Raw genomic sequence first — 22290 nt, forward strand, 5'->3', positions numbered from 1 at the left:
GAAAATGAAAAGGAAGCAATCCTCCCTAAATCATTCCTGGAGGCAAGTATAACTCTCATACCAAAACCAGAGAAAGACCCAACCAAAAAGGAGAACTATAGGCCAATCTCACTAATCAACAGTCATGCAAAGATTCCCAATAAAATACTGGCAAGAATAGAATGCAGCAAAGAATCAAGAGATTATACATAATGACCAAGTGGGGTTCACTCCAGGAAGGCAGGAATACTTTAACATATGCAAATCAATAAATGTAATACAATCCATCAACAGAGCCAAAAACAAAAACCGCATGGTCGTCTTCACAGATGCACAAAAAGCTTTTGATAAAGCCCAACACATGTTCATGATAAAAACCTTTCAGATACTCAGAACACATGGTGTCTACCTCAATCTTATGAAGCCAATCTATGACAAATCAATAGCCAACATTATACTAAATGGACAAAAGCTGAAAGCTTTTACTTTAAAATCAGAAACAAGACAAGGATGTCCACTTTCACCATTCCTATTCAAATACGTTCTGGAAACACCAGCCAGGGTAATCACACAAGAGAGAGAAATAAAATGAATAAATATAGGAAAGGAAGAAGTTAAATTATCACTATTTACAAGTGACATGATACTCTATGTAGAAGACCCAAAAATTTCCATTAGAAGACTGTTAGAAATAATAAAAAAATTGAGTAGTGTAACTGGATCCAAAGTCAAAACTCAAAAACAAATAGCATTCCTGTACTCAACCAAAAAAAACTCACCGAGAGAGAATTTATGGAAATATCACCTTTCACAATAGCATCTAAAATAATGAAATACTTAGGAACCAAGCTAACTAAGAATGTAAAAGACCTATTTGCTGAAAATTATGCTACACTACAGAGGGAGATTGAAGAGGATATTACAAAATGGAAGAGTATTCCTTGTTCTTGGCTAGGAAGACTCAATATTGTGAAAATGGCCATACTCCCAAAACTGTTCTACAGATTTCATGCAATTGCAATCAGAATACCATTAACGTGCCTCACAGAGCTAGAGAAGACACTCCTGAAATTCATTTGGAAACAGAAGAAACCTAGAATAGCAAAGGCAATTCTGAGAAACCAAGGTAAGGGAGGAAGCATCTCAATTCCTGACCTGAAACTCTATTACAAAGGCACAATGATAAAATGAGCAGGGTATTGGCAAAGAAATACACCTGGGGGAACAATGGAACAGATTAGAAGATGCAAGCACAACTACAAAAACAATCAACCACCTGATATTTGACAATGGGGCTAACCATGTTCACTCTTTAATAAATGGGGCTGGAAAAACTGGCTCTCTGCATGCTGAAGACTGAACATAGACCCATGCCTATCACCAAGCACAAAACTATAAGTCTAAATGAACCAAAGACCTAAACATTAATACAGAAACCTTAAATCTACTGGAAGACCAGGTAGGCAGAAGACTTGGAGACAGAGGTAGGCAGAGATTTCATGAACAAAATGTAAACTGCATGGGAAACACGTCAAAGAATCAACACCTGGGATCTCATATTATTCAAAAGTTTCTGCACTTCAAGAGAAATCACTAACAGAGTGAAAAGAAAACCCACAGAATGGGAAACAATTTTAGCCAACAACTCCTCAGACAAAGGACTTATATCCAGAACGTGTAAAGTATTGAAAAACATCAAGCCCAAATTCAGAGACCCTCTCCAAAAATGAACATCTGAGATGAACACACATTTCTCAGATGAAGATATACAAATGGCAAATAATTACAATGATGGTGAAAGAAATGTTCACCATCATTGGTCATTCGAGAAATGCAAATTTAAACATCATCGAGATTCTCACTCCGAAAAGAATAGCTGCAATCAAGAAATCAACTGATAACAAATGCTGGCGAGGCTGTCGGGGGGGGGGGGGCGGGGGGGGGGAGGAACAATGCTCCACGATTGCTGGCAGGGTAGACTGACACAGGCACTATGGAAATCAGTATGGAAAATTTGCAGAAGACTAGGATTGGAAGTTCCATTCGGTCCAGTGAGTTCCCTCATTGGTATTTTCCTAGAAAAATGGAAAATGTCATATACCTGTGAGATATGTGCAGCCATGTTCATAGCAGCACAATTTGTAATAGCTAAAACTTGAAAAAAACCAAGATGCCCATGAACTGCAGAGTGGATGAAAAAGATGTGATATTTTTATACAATAGAATATTACTCAGCTATAAAAAGGTTGCTGTTGAGGCTTTCATAGACAAATGGAGACAATTTGAGGCTCTTCTCACTAATGAAATAAATAAATAATCATATTTATAAATATCACAGTGTGTCTCTAGTGTGAAATGTAATAAGAAATGTAGGAGTAGTCAAACACAAAATGTGTAATTGCTGTTGTGAAAAAGAGAGGACAAAAAACTGATCTAAAGGCTACAACTGCACGTATGTGTGACAGTACATTTGATAACCCTATTAGTAAATTTTTCTTGGAGAGCTGAAAAGAACAGTTTGCAGTATTGCTGTTTGACCAGCCACTTTGTGTGCTTTACTTTTGTAACTTGAACTATATCTAAAAGAACAGTATGTGATTTATCAACTAGTGATTTCTTACTGTTAATTATTTTTGAAATTATGTGCTATTTCTACCATTTTCCTGTTGTTTCTTTTAAATAAAAAAACACTATTGCTCTGCTTAAGTTTTAAAATAAAACCAAATTCTGAGGTTAATTTTGCTATCTTGTGCTGTTTTACACTACTGCAAAAAAGAAAGAAAGAAACCTTTTGAAACAAAAATTTTACATTTTAAAATTCAGTGTGTTCACAAATACTGTAAGTGCATAAAAGAAACTCACATCCTCTAGCATTTCATTAAAACTATCAACATTGAAAGTGAAAACATTAACTATTAAGTTATTTCAAACAGTGTATTCATGAAACACTTGAGTTTCTACATGTGGAAAACTGACCAACCAATATGTCACTGTGAACAGGAAAGTATTTCAGAAACTTTGGAAAGAAAATTCAGTGCTCTATACCTTGTTTTTTGCCTCAGCATCGGCACCATGCGAAAGCAGTTTTGCTGTTAGTGAAGACCTTGGATGAAATACCGAAAGATGCAGAGCAGTGTCGCCCTTGGCATTGGCAATATTTAGATTTGCACCATGCTCCAAGAGAATCCTAGCACAGCCTTCCTCGTAGCATTTTACAGCCTGTGGGTATTGTAATAAAGGAGACACCATCAGCTCAAGAAACTCCAAACACACTTTCCACATGCCTGGCCAAGGAGTTATATTCAAATTACACTGACTGACTTTGATTTTCAGCATTTAAATACAATCCCTCCCATGCTGAAATTGTTGGCTGCTATTTACCTTAATCAGAGCGGTGTCATAGTCACTGTCACAGGCATTAATATCACACTTGCTCTTTACCAAGAGAGTCACCACTTCTGGATGGCCATAGGCACTGGCATAATGCAGAGCAGTCCTGGGACAGTCAAGAAGATTATTAGGAAATTACAGCGCTCCATTTCAAAATGCAAAATTATTTATGGAATTATTATGAAAATTAAATATCTTTAACAAGAAGTATTTAATTGTCTTTGAAAACATAGAATGCTTCACAGCTCTTACTGCTCACCTGTGAATGGAAGTGCAAGTGGGTAACGCTTAGTGTGGGGGATGGAAGCTGCTGTCTTGCACATAACTAAACAAGGTCCCTGCACTGCGCTACCTCCCAGCCTAGTGCAACCCACTGGAATTAGTAAGAACAGGCCTCAGATTCAGCTCAATTGGAATTTAATTTCTACCCTAAGTTCTTACTTTCTAGCCATCCTTTGGCCCTTCTGTGCCTCGGGATTCTCACCTACTAAATGAGAACTGAAGTTCTCAGTTCTCTCAGAAGACACCACTGAGATGGTTAAATAAGAATCCACACAAAATATTTAGAACAACTTGTAGAACAAATAACAGCTCAATAATTGTCAGATACTATAATGTCTACTATTACTACTTAACAAAGACAATATTTCAATTAAGTAAAATAAAATAATTAAGATGGACATTCTTTGTGGGGTTAGGATTATTTCAATAAGCCTCCAGACACTTTTTCTCATATTTTAACACCTCTGTCATTGGAAAGGCACACAAAGCTCAGAAGACAAAAGCTCTTGTGTAACTATACCTGGTAGTGTGGAAGGTCCCCTCCTGACCTTTGGAGTATGGGGGCTTTTTACTGCGTAGGATCAAACACTGTGTATGCTACTGATGTGACTCTGTAACAAAAACCAGCCTGTAAAATGTTAAGGTATACCGACCAGACTGGAAAATCCTTGCATGTGCCCATATAAGGGTGATGAAAAGACAAAAATTGAATAAAAAGGGGCTAACATGCGATACTAGGCATGAATCTGCTGAGTTAGTCTGAGCAGCAATGAAGCTGCTTCCTGGGCAAAAGGCTTCAGTATCCTGCAGTGGCTTTAAAAAGTTTTCTTCATATGGCATCATCACATGATTCATAGTAAAATCTCTAAGTACAGATAATTTCTTTATATCTTTATTTTTGAAGAAGCAAAAAGTTGTCAGAAATACCAATACACACACAGAAAAAATGAAAACTATCTGTGCTTAACTAATGTTTGTGTTTTTCCCAAGAATTATTTTATTAATAGACAACTTTCACTAGAATTTTATATTTATTTATTGTAGAAATCAAGGATGAGAGAAAGGAAAGAAGGGCACACAGAACCATTATTGCCATTACTAATCATGAGATAGTACAAAATGAAAGGCACAAAAATGTAAAAATACAGAATATTCAACATTGTTTCTGGTGCCAATGAAACTCTGTTAGAGTGAAAAAATTAATGAGAAACTCTTAAATATTATGAGTAGAATGACTTTCTAGATAATAAAAAAGAACAGAAAATTTCACCTCTCGTTCAAATGCCTAAAAATAACAAATTTTGCCACAACTTGTATACATTTTCTGACTAACACAAGACTGCAGCCTATTTGTGTGTAGGCAAAAGTAAACTGACTCTCGTCTCAGTGGATATATCAAAGTGCATCTTTCCCTGTTAAAAATACATTCATGTGATGCCAATTTCAGTGATTATATATCACTCCATCCTGCAATGCACTGCAACTGATACAATCTTTCTGTGGATCCATCACTATGTTAAGCAACAATGAAGAAAAGCACATTTAACGTGTCTGTATGTTCTGAAGGTATTCTAGAAAGGAACTGATGAGTGGACATACGCTTTCCTAAACTGTGGTACAGTACTTGAATCAAATTTCCTATTTGAAAAAGTCATAAGCCATCTCCAATTTTAAGCAGCAGGATAAACTGCTCTTCATCCTCACAAACTCTGTAGCTGAAAAATATTTCACTCCATTGTAAAATTAAATTCTCCTTATCAGGAACACTAAACATTTCTTTTTATGTTTACAGGTCATTTGTCAAACCAACCACCTAATTTAGAGTTTGATATAGCTCAGTGGTACAGTAGGATTTGACGCTCACAGTGTGTGCTATCTACCTTTAAAGTAAATTAGTATTCAATTTTTTGATGATTTTCAAACAATCACCTTGAAAGATAAAGATACAGTTTTCATCTGATGTATCTATGATGTATATTTCATCTGATATATGGTTTATGATATATCTGTCTCTATTTTATTTTAGTTTAGTTTAGTTTTTGGTACTAGAAATCTGACTCAGGACCTCACACTTTTCAGACAGGCACAGTGCCACTGACCTATATCCCAGGTCATTGTTGTAAATGTCTTACAAATATGTTGTATTTCATTTGGTCAATGTTTTCCTAATATAAAGGAACATTTAATTTTTCTTTTGAGAGTTAATCTTCATAATGCAGGTCAGGAAGGGGATGGCTGAGTGGTAGTGTGTTTCACATGCACCAGGACCTAGCAGCAACCCCCAACACAAAAAAACGAATGCTCATTGTGACGGTCACTTCTAGGAATATGCAAATGTGTTTGCTTTTGCTAATTTTCTCATTTTGTATGATCTAAAATTTTTATTTCTATGCCACTGGAAACTTTTGTGACATAAAATCTACATTTTTTGAAATGGTTTACATTTCATTCATGTATCATTCCAGTTTTTCAACTAAAATATGTGAGGATCAATTTCTAAATTCTGACAGATATTTGAATGTTTCCAGATTTTCTATTAAGTTACATTCATTTGTCTATCTTTTGGGCTGTTAGAAAATAATTAATTTGTGAAAATAACTTACCTTGATATCTACGAAGGTGGGTCTTCACTATATTTTCTTAGTGACCCCAATGGCAAAACAACAAAGGGAAACTCAAGTGTTGCACATTTTTTTCGTTGCATAAGCAGATACACAAAAAGCTCACATTTGGGGACTAATGGAACTTTCTAGCCAAGAACATAGAGCTGCCTTCCCAATTCAGTTTCCTTATAAAGGTCCTTAGTACAGAACATACATGCACAGATGGACACTGATAGTAAATGGACACTAGGTTTTTATAAGCTTAAGTTTCGGCCCTAAATTTGTAGATTATAAGAAACATGCCACAGTTCCCTTTTTTATAATATGTACAATTCTCTTAATGTGATACTAAGAACAAAACACTACACACACATCATACCAATGTTAAATAGCTTTTCAGTAGTCAATGAAGTGGCCTACAACAGGAAGTACAAGTCCATTATAAACCAGTGGGAGGTTTGTTTTTATGTTGCAGCTTATGAGCACTGCCTGAGGATCGACCCTCTGGCCAGCTTTGCTTCCCTGGGTGTTGGGAATCCCCCTGCACCCTCCTCACCCACTCCTCCCTCCTGAGCCTGAGACCCTCGCTCTCCTGCATCATCCCAGCCCCACTCGCCGCCCCTGGTCATGCAGCCCCATTACCTGCGTTCTCTGTCTCTGTCATGGACATGGCCTGCTGTGATGAGAAACTGCACCTGGTCCTTGTTGCCCTTACGGGCAGCCTTGTGAATCTTGGGCATTGGCTCACCAAAGATGCTTTGCAATGCAACCTTGCAGTTTTTCAGAAGGCCCACAGGCCTCGATGGTCCCGGGTCCCCACTGGACAAGTTCTTCTGGGCACAGTCTATAGAGAGTGCAAGCACCTCAGGGACCCTGGACCTCTCACTGCCTTTCAGTGAAAGCCAAGCAACCCCTCATTCAACCCCTAGGCTCTAATGGCCTCTGCACATGCACATCTCCACAGCTCTGGAGCAAGCAGCCTATCGTGCACAGGTGCTGAGCAAAAAGCCTAACTATCCCCATTAATGTGGACTCACCAGATTCTAGTAATGTTGCAAGTGATTGTTTATCATCAGATTTCAAATTCTCTGATTTCTCAGCAGTCTCATAACAGGAGGCCAAACACCAATCTGAATCAAAATAGAAAGTTTGATATTTTGGAATGTAATAGTACTACAACCATAACTAATGTACAAACCCATTCCTCAGAAGCAGTCTCCCGTGTTTCTCTGCTCCACAGTACAATAATGCCTCAGGCTTACTGTGCTACACAGCTTCTGTGCTTGCCAATCACTCAGCGGAGTTTCATTATCACCACCATTTCTCATTCTTCTGTTTTCACTTACTTGAAGTATTATGATTTACCCAGCAATCTCTTTTACATACATTAATTTCTAGGACAGTTGATTTAATTCTTTAGGGAAACAAATTTCATTTCACTGCTATGAGATGTCAAATGTGTAAATAATGAGCAAATTGCATAAAACAGAGTGTGAATTAGGAAGAAGCTGTTTCGAGGACAGTGGAACTAGGGAAGGGGGGGGGGCCAATGGAAAGAAAGAGAAAAAGGATCCATTTCTTAAAAGAAATGAATCAGACATACACATATCAATATCATATTGTTTTTCTAGAGGGAGAAACTCAAAATTGTAAATCAGCACTAAACTGTGCAAGGATACTGGAAAATATTCAAATAGGAAGGGGAACAGGGTGCTGCGTGAGAGGGAGAGGAAATAAAGAAAAAGGAAAAGAACAGACAGTGCTGGGGATTTAGCTCAACAGCAAAAGTGCCTGCTCTGCAAATGTAAGGCCATGAGTTCAATCCCTGGTGCCCGCACTCCCCCAAAACAACGGACAGGAGAAAATAGAGACAAGGCTTTTGTAAATAAGCAGGTTAAGGTGATCACTTGAAGGGAGAGGGAGGGACTGGGGATAAAGCAATCAAGAAATATCTTATACAGTAGAAGCTTACTCTAATGAATGTTATCCTTATGGATATCTAAAATGCACCAGTATAATCAAATGGAAAAACAAAAATGAAAATTGTCTATTGTACTATAAACACACACAATATTGTTTCCAAGACTCAAAGACATGGATGTTAATCAATATATTACTTTAAATTCTGAAAACTACAATGACATACATACTTCCATGTGCCATTGCTGTTACATAGAATTCACTTTATAAATTTTGATAACATCACAAATTCATAAGAAAAGTGCCGGCTCTCCGGGACCTTATTGTGCCCATGTACGAACTAGTTTAGTCCAGGTCACTCGTAGTGAACCTTTGGCACATGCTCCACAGTGGGCTCTTTGCTATCACTGAAAGCCCTAGAAGGCTCACTGTCTCCAACCAAGACACACATTAGTCCCAGCGAATGGCTGGAGACAAGAAAGGAAAGCACAATGACACAATGCCGTTTTTCTTTATAAACAAAATTGTCAGACTTATAAAATTAAAGACAACTGAAAGAAAACAGGAGATAGAGAGTTTAAATAGCAGTTCGCTGTGAAGAAGCTCTTTGTCATTTGGCGTTCATGGACAATACTTATTGTTGAAATGGTGGTTTAACAGTGAATTAGAATCCCTGAAGCTCAAGGTTCTAAGAGGACAAATAATTCCAAAGGTTAAGTGCAATTCCACACTCATTCCCTATCTTGATGGGGCCTAGCAGACTGAAGTTTTCAGAAATGTAACGTCTCATCTGTCATAGTTCCAATGATTCACGAATCACAGCTCTAATGGATATTGGCATATGTGACTGCATGCTGGTATCTTACAGCTTTTTGTTCTTGTTGTTTGTTTCTTTGTTTTAGTACTGGGGATCAAACTCATGAGCTGCATTAGCCAGGCCGACACTTCTGTTGCTGAGTTAAATCTCCCGCCCCACTATTCTCCATCTTTCAGATTTAGTCTCTACTAGAGTGTCAATAGATTCAACATACTTTAATAAGAAACCTCTGTAGATTATGTAAGATCTTTTACGACTCTAAAAGGAATTCCAGCTAAAGTTTGAGAATCTTTGTTGTGAAGAATTGTATCAAACAGTCACTAAGAATGATTACGTCTGCACACTTAATAATCAAACGTATGAGACACCATATATACACACTCACACAGTCTGCTTTCGAGAAAATCTATCTGCTTGCAATCATGAATATACCAAGGCTGAGATGAAATAAAGTGGACACACAGTGGGCATATTACTAAGGAGAGCTTTACTCTAGACAAACATCAGAATCACTGTAAGCATATTTGCTAGCGGTAGTGAACTAAATCATGGGTATCAGTGAGCCACTTGCCACTATCGCCTGAGTAACCGGGACTCTGGGATGCCCAGAGGAGCCAGCTCTCTGGGAAGCACCCACACACTTTGAAAAGATCGTGGAATTTTATAGTAAGTTTTGTGGATCCCTGTGAAGTATAAGGATCCAAGCTGAAAACATTGGATATTAAAACATACGTAAACAATTCATTAAATATTATTTTCTCTTGAGCTTATTAGCACCTTATTTGCAAATATGCACACCAATAATTACACCGGCAGTATTTATGGCAAAGCCTTGCCAACATTTGGAGACAAAATGGAGATGACTGCAGGCATATCAAACAATTTAGGGTACTGTACTTCATTACAGAGGAATCTGTATTGTGACATGTACCTGGTTGAGGTGGCAGTGCATCCTTCACTCTTACTGCTTTCTTCCCATCAGAATCTTTTGTTTCCACAGCAGGCTGAATGGGATTTAAAGTAAAGTGATTACTACACACTGCATACCTCCTAAAATAGGCAGTTCGTTCAAAATACAAATATACAGTCCTTACCTTCAAGGGAAGATGTGTGTCAGGTGATTCTAAAGAGGAAAAAGGGAAAATAAACTTTAGACAGCAATATGAGAAAACCAAGCATACATTCATGAAGACTTAGGACACAGCCGAATCTTCATGCTATGCTTGGGAAATGATTACCTCAGGTTTCAGCTCCTTTCCGACTGGTGAGAACAATATGACAGAAAAATTAGAACACAGGTCAAACATGATTTCCAATGTGCCACCATACTGCCAAAGATCATAACTAAAATAGGAAGTGAGCATATTCCAATCTGTACATGTGAACTGCTGCAAAACAGTGATCTTGGGATGTCATGATCCTGAGGGGCTGACTATCAAAGCTGACAGGAGAAGGGAACAGCATATAAACTGAACAAAGCACATCATCCATTGGTACACCGTTGCATACATGTAGGTGCTCTCGAGATGTCCACCACGGCAGAGCGCACAAATGGTGTGTTCCTAATATTGTTATTTTAAAAGGTGAGATTGTGCTCCGCTATCCATGGTGCCCTTCAATTTCTGGACATGAACGATCCCTCTGCCTCAAGTTTTCAAATAGCTTGAACTCAAAGGATATGCACAACACCTGGCAACATTTTCATGTATTTCTTTTAAATATCAGTACTCTGTACACAACCATTTTGTGTGAAAGTTGGGGACATGTCTAAGGAGAAGCTGCCCAGTAAATTCTCAGTGATTTCCACTGATCCAGTGAGAATCAATCCATACAAACTGAAAGAAATTGTAAGAAATCATTAATATGTGGTTTTGGAAGCATCTTTGGGGATATGTCCTGCACATAATGACAAACACATAATTCTTGTGAATTCAGAGCAATTAGCACTAAAAGAAAGAAGTTGCATCTGAGTAGCAATCTGTAGATCTCTCCCTAGTCTTTCTTTCCACCCAGAAGCTCTAAGTCTATTGACACTCTCTCTCAAATGTATGCTAAACACTCGCCTAAATAAAATTAGTCTTCCTTCTGATCTTCTTCATAATTTTTACCATGCTTTGGTAAGACAAAGACCATGACTGCCTTGTGGATAGACACTGTTTGGTTGGCAGCTGCATTGGAGGTGTACAACACAGAGCAGATTCTACCACCAAAAGATTTCTGAAAAAGCATAATTACTATAGTAGAAAACCACGCACAGGTGCTACAAGTTGAATTAACTCTGCTACTTTATTACTTCCCTTATGCTGTTTTCTGGTTGGCATGAATCATGCAACAAGGTGAGTACGACTGCCCAACAGAAACACAGCTCCAATACTCATCAGTATTTACCCATTGTGGTTGACTCACTAGATTCCAGGAAGAGGGATAGAATCTGCATCACTGAGGGTGTTGCAAGGGGACATATATCAACAAACTTCAAATTCTATGATCTCTCAAAAGTCTTATTAGTCTGATGCAAACTCAAGTGGGAATCTAAATATAAAGTTTGATTTATGAGGATACAACGATACTACGCAGATATCGATTGTACAAATCCATTCCTCAGAAGCAGTCTCCTGTGTTTCTCTGCCCCACAGTACAATAATGCCTCAGCCTTACTGTGCTCCATAGCATCTGTGCTGGCCACTCACTCAGCTGACTTTCATTCGCACCATCATCTCTCATTCTTCTGTTTTAACTTAATAGTATTATCCCGATTTACCTTTAATTTCCAGGACTATCGATTGTTAAGTCTTTAGGACTGTGAATTTTATTTCATTGTTATTAGATATCAAATGTGTAAATAAAGAGCAAATAGTGAAAAAGGTATTGTGAAGCAGGGCAAAATTGTTTAAAGGAGAGGGGAACTAAAGAAGGGGCAAAGCCAATGGAAAGAAAGGGGGGAAAGACTGCATTTCTTAAATAAAATGAATCTAACACACACATTTCAACATCGTACTGTTTTTCTAGTGAGAGAAACTGAAAAGTGTAAATGAGAACAAAACTGTACAAAGACACTGGAAAATATTCCAATAGGAATGGGAACAGGGTGGGAGGGTAAGAGGGAGAAGAAGTAAAGGAAAAGGAAAAGAAAAAAACAACAGAGAGAACAAAATAGAAAAAAAGCTTTTGTAAATAAACAGGGTAAGGGGAGACCTTTAAGGGAGAAGAGATTGGAGAAAAAAGAATCAAGAAGTATCATATAGAGGCAGAATCTCCCTCTAATGAAGGGGATCCTTATGGGTATCTAAAATGTACCAATACAATGAATTTGATGCAATAAATTTAAATTTTCTGTTTTACTATAAACACACACAACGTTCGCCATTGGTTAGAACAATATGACAGAAAAACTAGAATATACATCAACCATGATTTCCAATGTGACATTATACTTGCAAGGACCATAACTAAAACAGGAAGTGAGCTTTACATGCTGACTGCTGAGAAAAAGTAATCTTAGCAAGTCATGACCCTGAGAGGCTGAGTGTCAGAGCTGACAGGAGAGGGGAATAGCATATAAATCGAACATAGTACATCACCCATTTGTACACCATTGCACTCCAAGTATCTGTGGTTTTGCATTTCTCCTGCACTGCAACTGGTACATAAGTTTGGTCATCATCAAGAGGAATTTAAACTTTGTGTTCTCACAAAACAGTTAGCCATACATGTTCAGCATAATAATTAATAAACCCAGTCATGTTTTCTATGTCCTTGTGGGCCATGGCTATGCCTACATTTCTTGTATCCTCAAAACTAGTTTGGCCACATCTTGAAATTTGTTGAATCCCTCATGAATGGAACATAAACCATATCTGAGACATAATGCTACATCAGTTTTCAACATTGAAATAGTTATCAAAATGCAAAAAGCTGAATAGTCAGGGAATTGTTAGATACTAGGAAACTTTTACATTTAAAATCAGCACAATATTTACTAACAGGTAACAATTTTGGCCTTCAAGGAATGAACTGAACAATGTCTCTTGGTTCATTTTTAAAGGATTTGTGTGGAAAAGCTATTTTATCAAAACTTACTTATCTTAAAAGGAGTCAGTGCTTCTATGTGCAAGCTAATCTCACGTGAACAATGATCAATTTCACAGAAAGCTCTGATGCCTGATGACTAGGCGGGAAAGGAGGAAACTACCTGCAGTGTAAGCCAAGGCTAGCACTCCTCCCTGCTCTGAATCATCCCTGAACAGCCACAGTCTACTCTGTCACTTGCAAACACATACTCGAAAGCTGTGGGGAGGGAGTCCTCTCAGTTTGCATCATTCATTCCAAAGTTACTGTCTAGCTTTGTTCTTCCCTATCCTCCTCCCCTAATAAGTCCCTGTTCCCTTCCAAACTGACCTAGTTCTATGGTCTTGAGTGTTTCCATTTACGGCTTTTTGCGGATTATTCCTACCACCACTTTCTTTAGTTGGCAGAAATGGCAGTAATATCTTAGAATTACAACTTCTATTTCTTCTCTGTTCATTGCTTTACTCTCTCCCCTGTGACTAGAACTATTTTCAGAAATACAAACAGGAAAACAGGCACGAAATGGTTCTCTCTTGACCTTGTTATGTCTTGAACTAGTTCTTATCCAATGACTCTCGTCCAGATTTCTCTACAGGGAACTTGATACTGGCCCATCTTCAGTGGTCTGAGGATGAGTGACATGAGCATCCCTGGAGACCTTCTTAGAAACACACCACCTTAGTCCTGCTGACTCAGATGTGTGGTGTAACATGTTCCCCCACAGGGGCTTCATTTCATAACTAAAGCTCCAGGCCACAAACCTAATCGCTTCCAAATCCACTTCCCTTCCCTTCCTTCCATTTTTGGAATCTAGCACCAACTTCCTCCTCATCCTGTCAACTAAATTGAAAATGCATAACAGGCCATCCCCGTTCTAATGGACTTTTAACTGAGACTATGGCTTTCCTGAACTCAATGACTAATCATTCCTTTCTTTCTAGTTTTTGACTGTCGCATTCTGGATGTACTACTTGCTGAAATAGCAACGTTTTTAAGTGGTAAACTTTTAAATGGAACTCTGCAACCAGCATTGCGGGAAGAAGTAAGAGCGTGAACCAAGGTACCAGTGAAACTACACGTACAGCGAACAATGCTCGTTTACTTTGATCTGTAGTAAATGAAGTAGAGCTCTGTGTAATTCACTACTTCAATCCTCAATACCTTTCCAATCGTGAGAAGACGGGGAAAGACGAAAACTTCTGCCCAACCTCTCTGCAAGTTTTGTTACTCGGTGCTCAATTGATATAATTCCTATAATTCTTCCTAATGGCTCTTCCTTTTTCTAAATGATTACGTCATTTTCCCACACCCATACTTTCTCTTGCCTTTGCCTACTCCCTGTATTGTGGCTCTCTCTTTTCCCTCACTCCCTCCTCTCCTCTTAATTTTCTAACATCCCTCAGACATTAGAATGCCTTGAAACGGAGCTAAGAAGGTAGCTCCTTCAGTGACTCTCAAATTTGCCTGTGGCTGATACGTCAGGGTACATGAAACTTATTGCTGTGTTACTTCTCTTTTTTCTTACTTTGTCATTAATAAGTAGTTTTGGGGGATTCAGAACTCAGCCATGCTCCACTGTGAAATAAACATGCTGTCAAATGACTTTCTTAAAATATCACACATTTATACATATTTCTTACCTTTTCTTTTTCTATTTCCTGCCTGTTTTCCTCCATCATCTGCTTTCCCAGAAAAAGGATCGACAGGCTTCTGTGGAAAATTCACAGAGATACTCTGAGAAAATTCATATAGCAGTAATGAGTTGCACAACCATTACCTACTCATTTCCCAAGAAGTTATCTGATTTTTACCATCTTAAGGCAGGCAGGTTTAATAATGGGAATCACGTACTGAGGACCAAAATGTCTCCAATGAGAGCCTTATGAGAAGCCCAGCTTCGGTCTCCACATGGGTGCTGACTTTGTAAAGCAGGCATGGAAAGCCACAGGAGGGATTCAGAGACAAAATTCCAGCTGATAAACATATTTCATCCTAACGTCGGAGGAGACAAAGTACTCTGCACTCTCCAATGAATGGAACATTGAAACACACAGATTTAAATGAAGAAGTTTTTATGAGAGTATGTTTGTGATATACAACAATTACATTTGTTTTGGGGAACTGCTACATTCGTTATCATTTCTTCATTGCCTTGGTTCCCTTTACACCCTAACATCACTTTCCCTTCCCTGAATAAACAAATTCTTATAAATATACTTGTTACCATTCACCACTAAGCATTTCTAATCACAAAAGCCACGTCACTGTTAAAATAATTGGCCAGCTAAGAAGCTTCAGAGAGCCATGCTGAGTACAAAGAACATCGCAGGCACTGCTCCACTTGTGTAAACAAGGGCTTAGAAGAAAAACAATTATGAGTAAAACTTTTACTGCTTGAAAAGATGTTTGAAACTTAAAATATACTAATAACTTCATGTTATATTCAAGTAAGAGCACACAAATATTGGACACTATATACAACTATTTCCCAATTAAGGGAGAACTTTTTAAAAGTATAAAAAGAGCTGCAGCATAAAACCTTTTTTAATTTATTAAGTGCCCAAAACTTGCTCATACTGATTTGCATGTTTTCTTTTCTGTCTGTCGCAAAACTGTAAATAACTGTGATGAAAGTTGATGCACTTCCTGCTTTCAGGTCACTGTAGGGTGCTACAATGATAGCCAGACATGGCTCATGGCTCCCTGCTCTCTGCCCACAGTGTCCTCGAGACTTGACTGGGCTGGCTCTTTCTCACTCTTAAATTAGCAGCACTTCACACTCATTCCCATCCTTACCTCAAACTCCCTTGGAATTCTCTAACCTATGCAGGCCTGGCAGTGCACACCTGTAATTCCAAACTTCTGGAGGTTTGAGACATCAGAAGCACTAGTTCAAGCCCAGTCTGGAGAATGTGGTGACTTAGAAAGACCCTTATCTCAAGTATTAAAAGGCCTGGCGAGCTAGTGCCAGGTGAAGGCCACAGGATGGATTCAAAGTAATGAAACAAACAGTGCTCTTGTTTGTCTGAATACTCTATCATGATAGCACAAGTCCTCATCTGATGTATTCAGTGTCCCACTACCTAGTGCACAGTGGGTACAGAATAACAGAGATTTATTCAAGTTCACATTTAAAGCCTCCTCAGGGAAACCTCAAGCACCAAGCTACTCTCTTCCTATATGCTGACTCCATCAACAGTTTACCAACAGTGTTACCATTTACAAAGTAGCAATCTATATGCCCCTCTCAACTTTCTTATTGTCTTCTTCACACTATTGTTTTGTTGTTCTCAGGTTTAGGAAAAAATCTTCAATATTTATTCAGGTACTGCAAACCAACTAGAACTTTGTATAATTTTCAAAGTATTTTTACAATTTTTATCACATTTGTCCATATATATAGCTAAAAAGCAGATCATGTGTTATCTTCATGGTATAATAAGTCACAAAATCCAAATACATTAAATGATTTTTCCAAAACCAGCAGTCACTAACTGACAAAACCAGAATACTAACTGGTTTTGTGCTTCCACCACTACCCTGGTACCACAATGCAGGAGCTGCTTGGACCGAACACATTAGGCCTTTTCCTAAGTGCTCACTCTAAAACAATTTGTCAATATTTACATCTTTATCACTACAAGCATGACTGCCATAGAGACACTCAATGCATCCACATTCAACTTTGGGTTCTGTTTTTTGAAATAATGTAAAATGGATCTGTGATTATAAAGCCCTGTATTTATATCTTGAGTCCTTTCTTCTTTTGAATTATGTCATGCAGATTGACACTAAGCAACCAAAATAGATTAACAATTGTGATTCTCACTCATTATTTTGTCAAGTTAAAACCTCTAAAAATTATATCCAAACATTTTGTCTGAATCTCAGCAGAATTTTCAGCCAGTGGCCAGAGGCTGAGCAGGGAAAATTCTTCAGTTTTTGTTCAACTTAATTCCAGAATCTAAGCCGATTGCTTATGAAATCTAGCTCCTAGTTTTTGACTGCACTGGCTTGCTTGAATGAATTTTACACAGGTAGCAAAGGTGTGCTTAGCACTCCATCCATTTATTCCTTCACCTGCAGTACAAGGGATTCAACACAAGGTATTTGTATTGAGCTAGGAACCCTGTGTTTTTAACTTTTTGAGACAGATTCTTATTAATCAGCTAAGCTGGTCACAAAATTAGGAACTGTGGTTGAAAACTAAGCAAATGATTTCTTACAGGTATATGAAGACATGAGAAAGTACAGACAAATTGTCCCATTTATATTAAAATCTCAACCAATACTTATTTCAAACATAATTACAAATGATAGGCAGTACCTCAGAATCCCAAGCCATCCGTACTCCTGGTGCAAACACCGTATCTATAAAATGTAGTCAGAGACACATTAGTGAGAATATTCACTGCTGTAAAATTTGCTTATAGATATAAATATATCTACATTCATGAAGATTTCAATGAGATATGAGTCAATGTTAAAAGAATTTCAGAAGTTTGAATCAGTTTCCAAAACCTGTTGGTAGAAGGAAATTAAGACAAGTAAAATTTTAAAAGAAATGAATATCATTTTTTAGATCTACACACATTTGAAAATAATAGCATATAATTAAAAACAACTTTCACAGTCACTAATTTACCAGTTTGATGAGTTTTCTTCTCCTCATCCACATTAGTCATATTGTTAACTGATATCTCATCCAGTGCTTTTACAACAAAAGGCTTACCCTTTTTCCACGCTGTAACTTTTGACATTTCTGCTTGTTTCTATTGAAGAAAAGAAAAAAACAGTATTACAAAGCAGGCAATTGCCCAGCCACCCACTCAGTGTAATGGAAACACAATGGAAACAATCACCGAAAAAATCTATCAAATCACACGGATTACTCTGCAAAAAGCTGAAAGCACATTCTGCTTGCATGGAAGCAGACGCAGATACATGAAAACAGTGAAATGCATTTCATTCATTCTACAAATGGGGTCCAAAGACAGGCTTCTAAAGCAAATACGATCAGTTCTATCTGGAAAGCTCAGGAAAAGCCATTTCTTGTGAACAGGTGAGAAAGCACCAAGGAAGGGTGTCAAGGGCATTCAAGAAAGGACACCAGAAACAAAAGGATGGGCATGAAACAATACAGCAAAAGAGGGCTGCCCAAGGGATGTGACACAGCTGGAATACAGTTCCTGGAAGGGCACAGACAGGTGAACAGGAGCATCACACTAATTTCAGGCTGGAATGGGAACTTCCCTTGTGAAATGCAAATCTGTACATTCTCTGATATTGTAAGATCGATGCCAGAGAATAATGGGAAGCACAGCATCAAAGAATATTGTTTTTAAATGATGAGTGAGAAAATGAGTCCAGAAATGAAAAATAGTTCTCAGAATGTAGGAAGTAAGCAAATTTGATAGTCACCAGAAGGGTAGCTGGGGCCAGGAATTCTCAGCTTCAGAGATCTGGTGCCATCCAATATCATCACAGAAAGACCACAGTCAAGGCCTGCAGGAAATACATCTAACTGGAGGCCTGGGATGGAGGAGACACATTTGGAGGAGGGGAGATGATGACCTCACTCAGGAAATGATATTGGCTCAAAAGGTAAGTAACTTTTTGTAGAATACAGAAAACGGAGGCAGTAATGCTAATCTATGCACAGTTCTGAAATTCATCAGATGAAATCATGAGGGGGGAATTACAGGAGATGCCATTTTTCAATTATATACATTAACATTTGTGTTGAAGCTATAAACAAACTTTAACTGATATATGCAAATACTAACTTCTGAGACAGTACGCAAATGTGAATTTTAAAATTTAATCATAAGATTTAATACTAAGATACCCATTGAAGATTTTGAAAAAGATTCCTGTTCAAAGAAAAATCTTCCAGGATTTAATGAAATCCAGGCCTGCTGATGTGCACCTGTGGTCTGTGCTTATAGGGCAGCTCAGGCGGGATGGTCCCTGAAGCCAGGAGTCAGAAATCCAACTGGTGAATATAACCAGGTCCATTCTCATAAAGGGAAACATATTGTAAATTGTAGAAGAGAAATGGTGATGATTTACAGAAAGTAGTATTTTTAAATGCTACTACAATGTGAGGGAGAAATGGAAGGCCTTATTTGAAAATTCCTATTCCCCCAATAAATGGTATATGCCAATACTTCTAGTTTTCTATTTATTGCCATATGCAATGACAGTTACAAATGGAAGAAAGGTTGTGGGCTATTTACCACTACCTGAGAACTGAAGCATTTCCGGTAGAGAGAAAGGAAACACAATAATTTCCACAATTTTGCATTCAGTGAAACTGCTAATCACGATTCTACAGAAAAATTACACTTTGAAAAGATGCACCTAATAAACATGGAGCTGACTAAAAGAAAAGCTTAAGAGATTTTAAGATGACATTCTAACCTATGTTCAAAGTTAAAGGATACTAGAATGTACTGTGTCTTTCATTCCTCTGATTTGTTTTCTTATTTGACATAACATTAAACATAAGTCACCTGAAAGTATATATCCTAAGCACAGTATACATTTTAGGGCAAACTGAATGCACTTATTTATTACATAAATTATGCACACATTACTTGAAAAATTCTACTAGGTAGAAATCCATTTATTGGCATTCAACTGGTATTAAAATGCTTCTTAATACCAAACACCTCACTGAAAGTCTTCAGAATTCACACAAAAATCTTTCTAATCTCCAGAATCTCATTGTACTGCGGAGTTTTAAATGAATTTTTGGAAGTACAAAAACTTGTGAAACTTGAAATGTCAGAATGTGATACAGAGAGTACCACTGTATATTTTTAAAGCTATAAAGCTTACAATTACCACTTGCTTTGTAGACCATCTAGTTCTACCACTGCTTATTATTTTGAAAACAGGTAGTCTTCTATAAGATAAAATGTTTTAAAAGTGGTATCCCCTTTATGGAGGAATCACATAGAAAACACAGTGCAGGAAGGTGTAGTATACATTCAATCCAGCACTGGAGGTGAGGCTAAACATCCCAAATTCCAGACCGGACTCAAAAACAAATTCAATTAACTAAAAAAAGAGGGCAAGGGATACAGCTTCCTGCACAGGCCCTGTGATCACCTTCCAGAAACAAAAAAACAAAACAATAACAATGAAGATCCTGTAATTCCGTAGTCATACATCCCTGATGAAACACATTTTAAATTTCTAAGTTGTCACAGTTTCCGGTATTATTCTAGTCTAACAACAGAACCAATAACAGAAGCAGAGGAGCTCTCATAAAAACTGATGATAGCAAAATAAAGATTACTTAAAGGAAAAATTGTTTTATACACGGTAAGTTGTTCAAATGAAGGCACCAAACTTCCCTGATTATTGTAGGACTAATAAGATCCATAAAAGATTTATATAGGTATGAGTGCTATGAAGGTCTTGGTAGTAAGATTTTCAAGCCATGGCAAGGTCCACTTATCCAAATGATCCTTGACCAAATTTTGTATTTCCGCCATCATGGCAAAGGTTTGACAGATACAATTTTCCTGTCACTGTGTTTTCTAACCCATTATTATTTTCAGTCTCAAATACTTCAAAATATGTACCAGTTATTTACCAAAGGGGTGGAAATTCTTTTTAACTAGGCATAGTTCTCCAAAGTGATCTTCCCTGATCAATGTTCCATATAAATTTATGGTAGCTACACCACTGTTAAATTTGAAGACTAAGGGCAATACAATGCAAAACTAAGAGGAAGAAAATTAACATTACGAAAGACACTTACCTTGTTATCCAGAAGAAAGTCAGTGTCATCTGATTTAGGCCAGAAATTAACAAGACTGTGTTTGCTGGAAGAGCTGGGGAGCAAAAACACACAATAGCAGTGGGTGAGTTTCATTCTTTAAAAACTGGTGAAAGCTTGGCTATCTGTGTATCAAATGATGGTTCGTGGTTGACACAATTAAAAGTTGACTTCCAGTTTTGAAATATTTTAGATGCTTCCTTCTGTCTTCACTTCTTCCAATCTCGGAAACACTCAGCATAGTCTCACTTTCACTCCCAAAGCATGACAGCCAAGAGACCAGCACAGTCTAAAAATCATTTCTCTTTACAAATTGCCTGCTCTGAAGGCTGAAGTGAAAAATGCAATAATAGCAAACAAAAGTTGTTACCTGGACTCAAACAAGCCTGGTAACCTCAAGGTGGAAAAATACACCGTCCCCTTTCCCTGCTCTGTCTCTGGTTCAATGACTAAGCTGGATGTGATGGTTCTAATCTAGTGTCCCCTTTCATTATCCTGTGTGTGGAAGGTGTTTGGACCATGGGAACCCTATCTTCAGCATGTCCTCATCCATCTGCAAGTTCAGTAGCTCACTGTGCTCTTAGGTGGGAGGTCTGCTCTGAGGAAGGCCACTGGGTTCTGACCTGCAAGGGTAAATTCTCACCCCTGGTTCTTCAGCCCTCTCACTGCTCCCTGCCTGTGTGTTAAGGAGCTTTCCTCCACCTTGTCTCCCTGCCAAGTGGTTTCTGCCTTGGAGCCTCTTACCTGAGTCAGAATGAATCTTTCCTCCTTTAAATTGTTAGGGTTGAGCATTTTGCCCCATTAATGCCAAAGTTACTGAAAGTCAGTAAGATGCCGAGTAAGTCAGGAATGGCAGTCTTTGTTTTCTGTATGGAAGCCCCTTACACTGAGACAACTCTGTTAGTATCATTTAGCATAAATCAACACAGAGTCCTCTGCAACTGTAAAATATTTGAAGGTTAAAAGTACAAAAATCAAAGAAAAATGTGGGTGGGTGTGTGTGGTGTGTGTGTGTGTGTGTGTGTGTGTGTGTGTGTGTGTGTGTTGGTCAATTTCTTCCCTGGGAAATTAAACTATTAAAATGATAAAACCCAATTGTTTTTCTTGTATGCCTTTGCTTTTTTCACCTACACATAAAGTGGTGAAACTTTCACAGACACTCTGACATTCAAGTAGGAGCTGGCTGGAAAATCAACCCTGGTAGCTGCTCCTCTGTTATTATAAATCTAGTCTAATGTCGTTTTGTAAGTGCTCTTCCTTCTGGGTTTCTCATGGTGGGGCTCCACATCAGTGTTCACTTAAATCTTCAGCCTAAGAAGGCACAGATTCCTAAAAAAAAGGATGTGCTCAAATAACCAAGAGCAGCTGCTCCTGAAAAGAAGTATTTGTGTCACAATCACCTGCCCTCAGCAGAAGCAAGGTACCACCTATCAAGAGGA

General features: G+C 38.0%; 2 protein-coding genes across 2 annotated transcripts in view; both read right to left on the reverse strand.

The window, feature by feature from the left end:
- The window catches only part of LOC111753926 (putative ankyrin repeat domain-containing protein 30B-like), a 42263-nt gene extending 23653 nt beyond the window's left edge, over positions 1–18610 (reverse strand). Inside the window, exons 1-10 of the mRNA XM_063254148.1 lie at positions 18481–18610; positions 17792–17831; positions 17387–17430; positions 14700–14769; positions 10086–10114; positions 9923–9995; positions 7292–7384; positions 6897–7098; positions 3361–3475; positions 3025–3198 (exon numbers count right to left, since the gene is read on the reverse strand). Of these exons, the coding sequence (XP_063110218.1) occupies positions 3025–3198; positions 3361–3475; positions 6897–7098; positions 7292–7384; positions 9923–9995; positions 10086–10114; positions 14700–14769; positions 17387–17430; positions 17792–17819 (828 nt within the window). The 5' untranslated portion in view covers positions 17820–17831; positions 18481–18610. The remainder of the gene's footprint in view (positions 1–3024; positions 3199–3360; positions 3476–6896; positions 7099–7291; positions 7385–9922; positions 9996–10085; positions 10115–14699; positions 14770–17386; positions 17431–17791; positions 17832–18480) is intronic.
- The window catches only part of LOC101789221 (ankyrin repeat domain-containing protein 27-like), a 103072-nt gene continuing 99262 nt past the window's right edge, over positions 18481–22290 (reverse strand). The window contains exons 20-21 of the mRNA XM_063254146.1: positions 20834–20906; positions 18481–18591 (exon numbers count right to left, since the gene is read on the reverse strand). The gene's annotated coding sequence lies outside the window, so the exon portion shown is untranslated. The remainder of the gene's footprint in view (positions 18592–20833; positions 20907–22290) is intronic.

This window comes from Cavia porcellus, unplaced genomic scaffold (genome assembly GCF_034190915.1).
Source record: "Cavia porcellus strain 051 isolate PalLab524CR breed Dunkin Hartley unplaced genomic scaffold, mCavPor4.1 scaffold_8, whole genome shotgun sequence".
Lineage (NCBI taxonomy): Eukaryota > Metazoa > Chordata > Mammalia > Rodentia > Caviidae > Cavia > Cavia porcellus.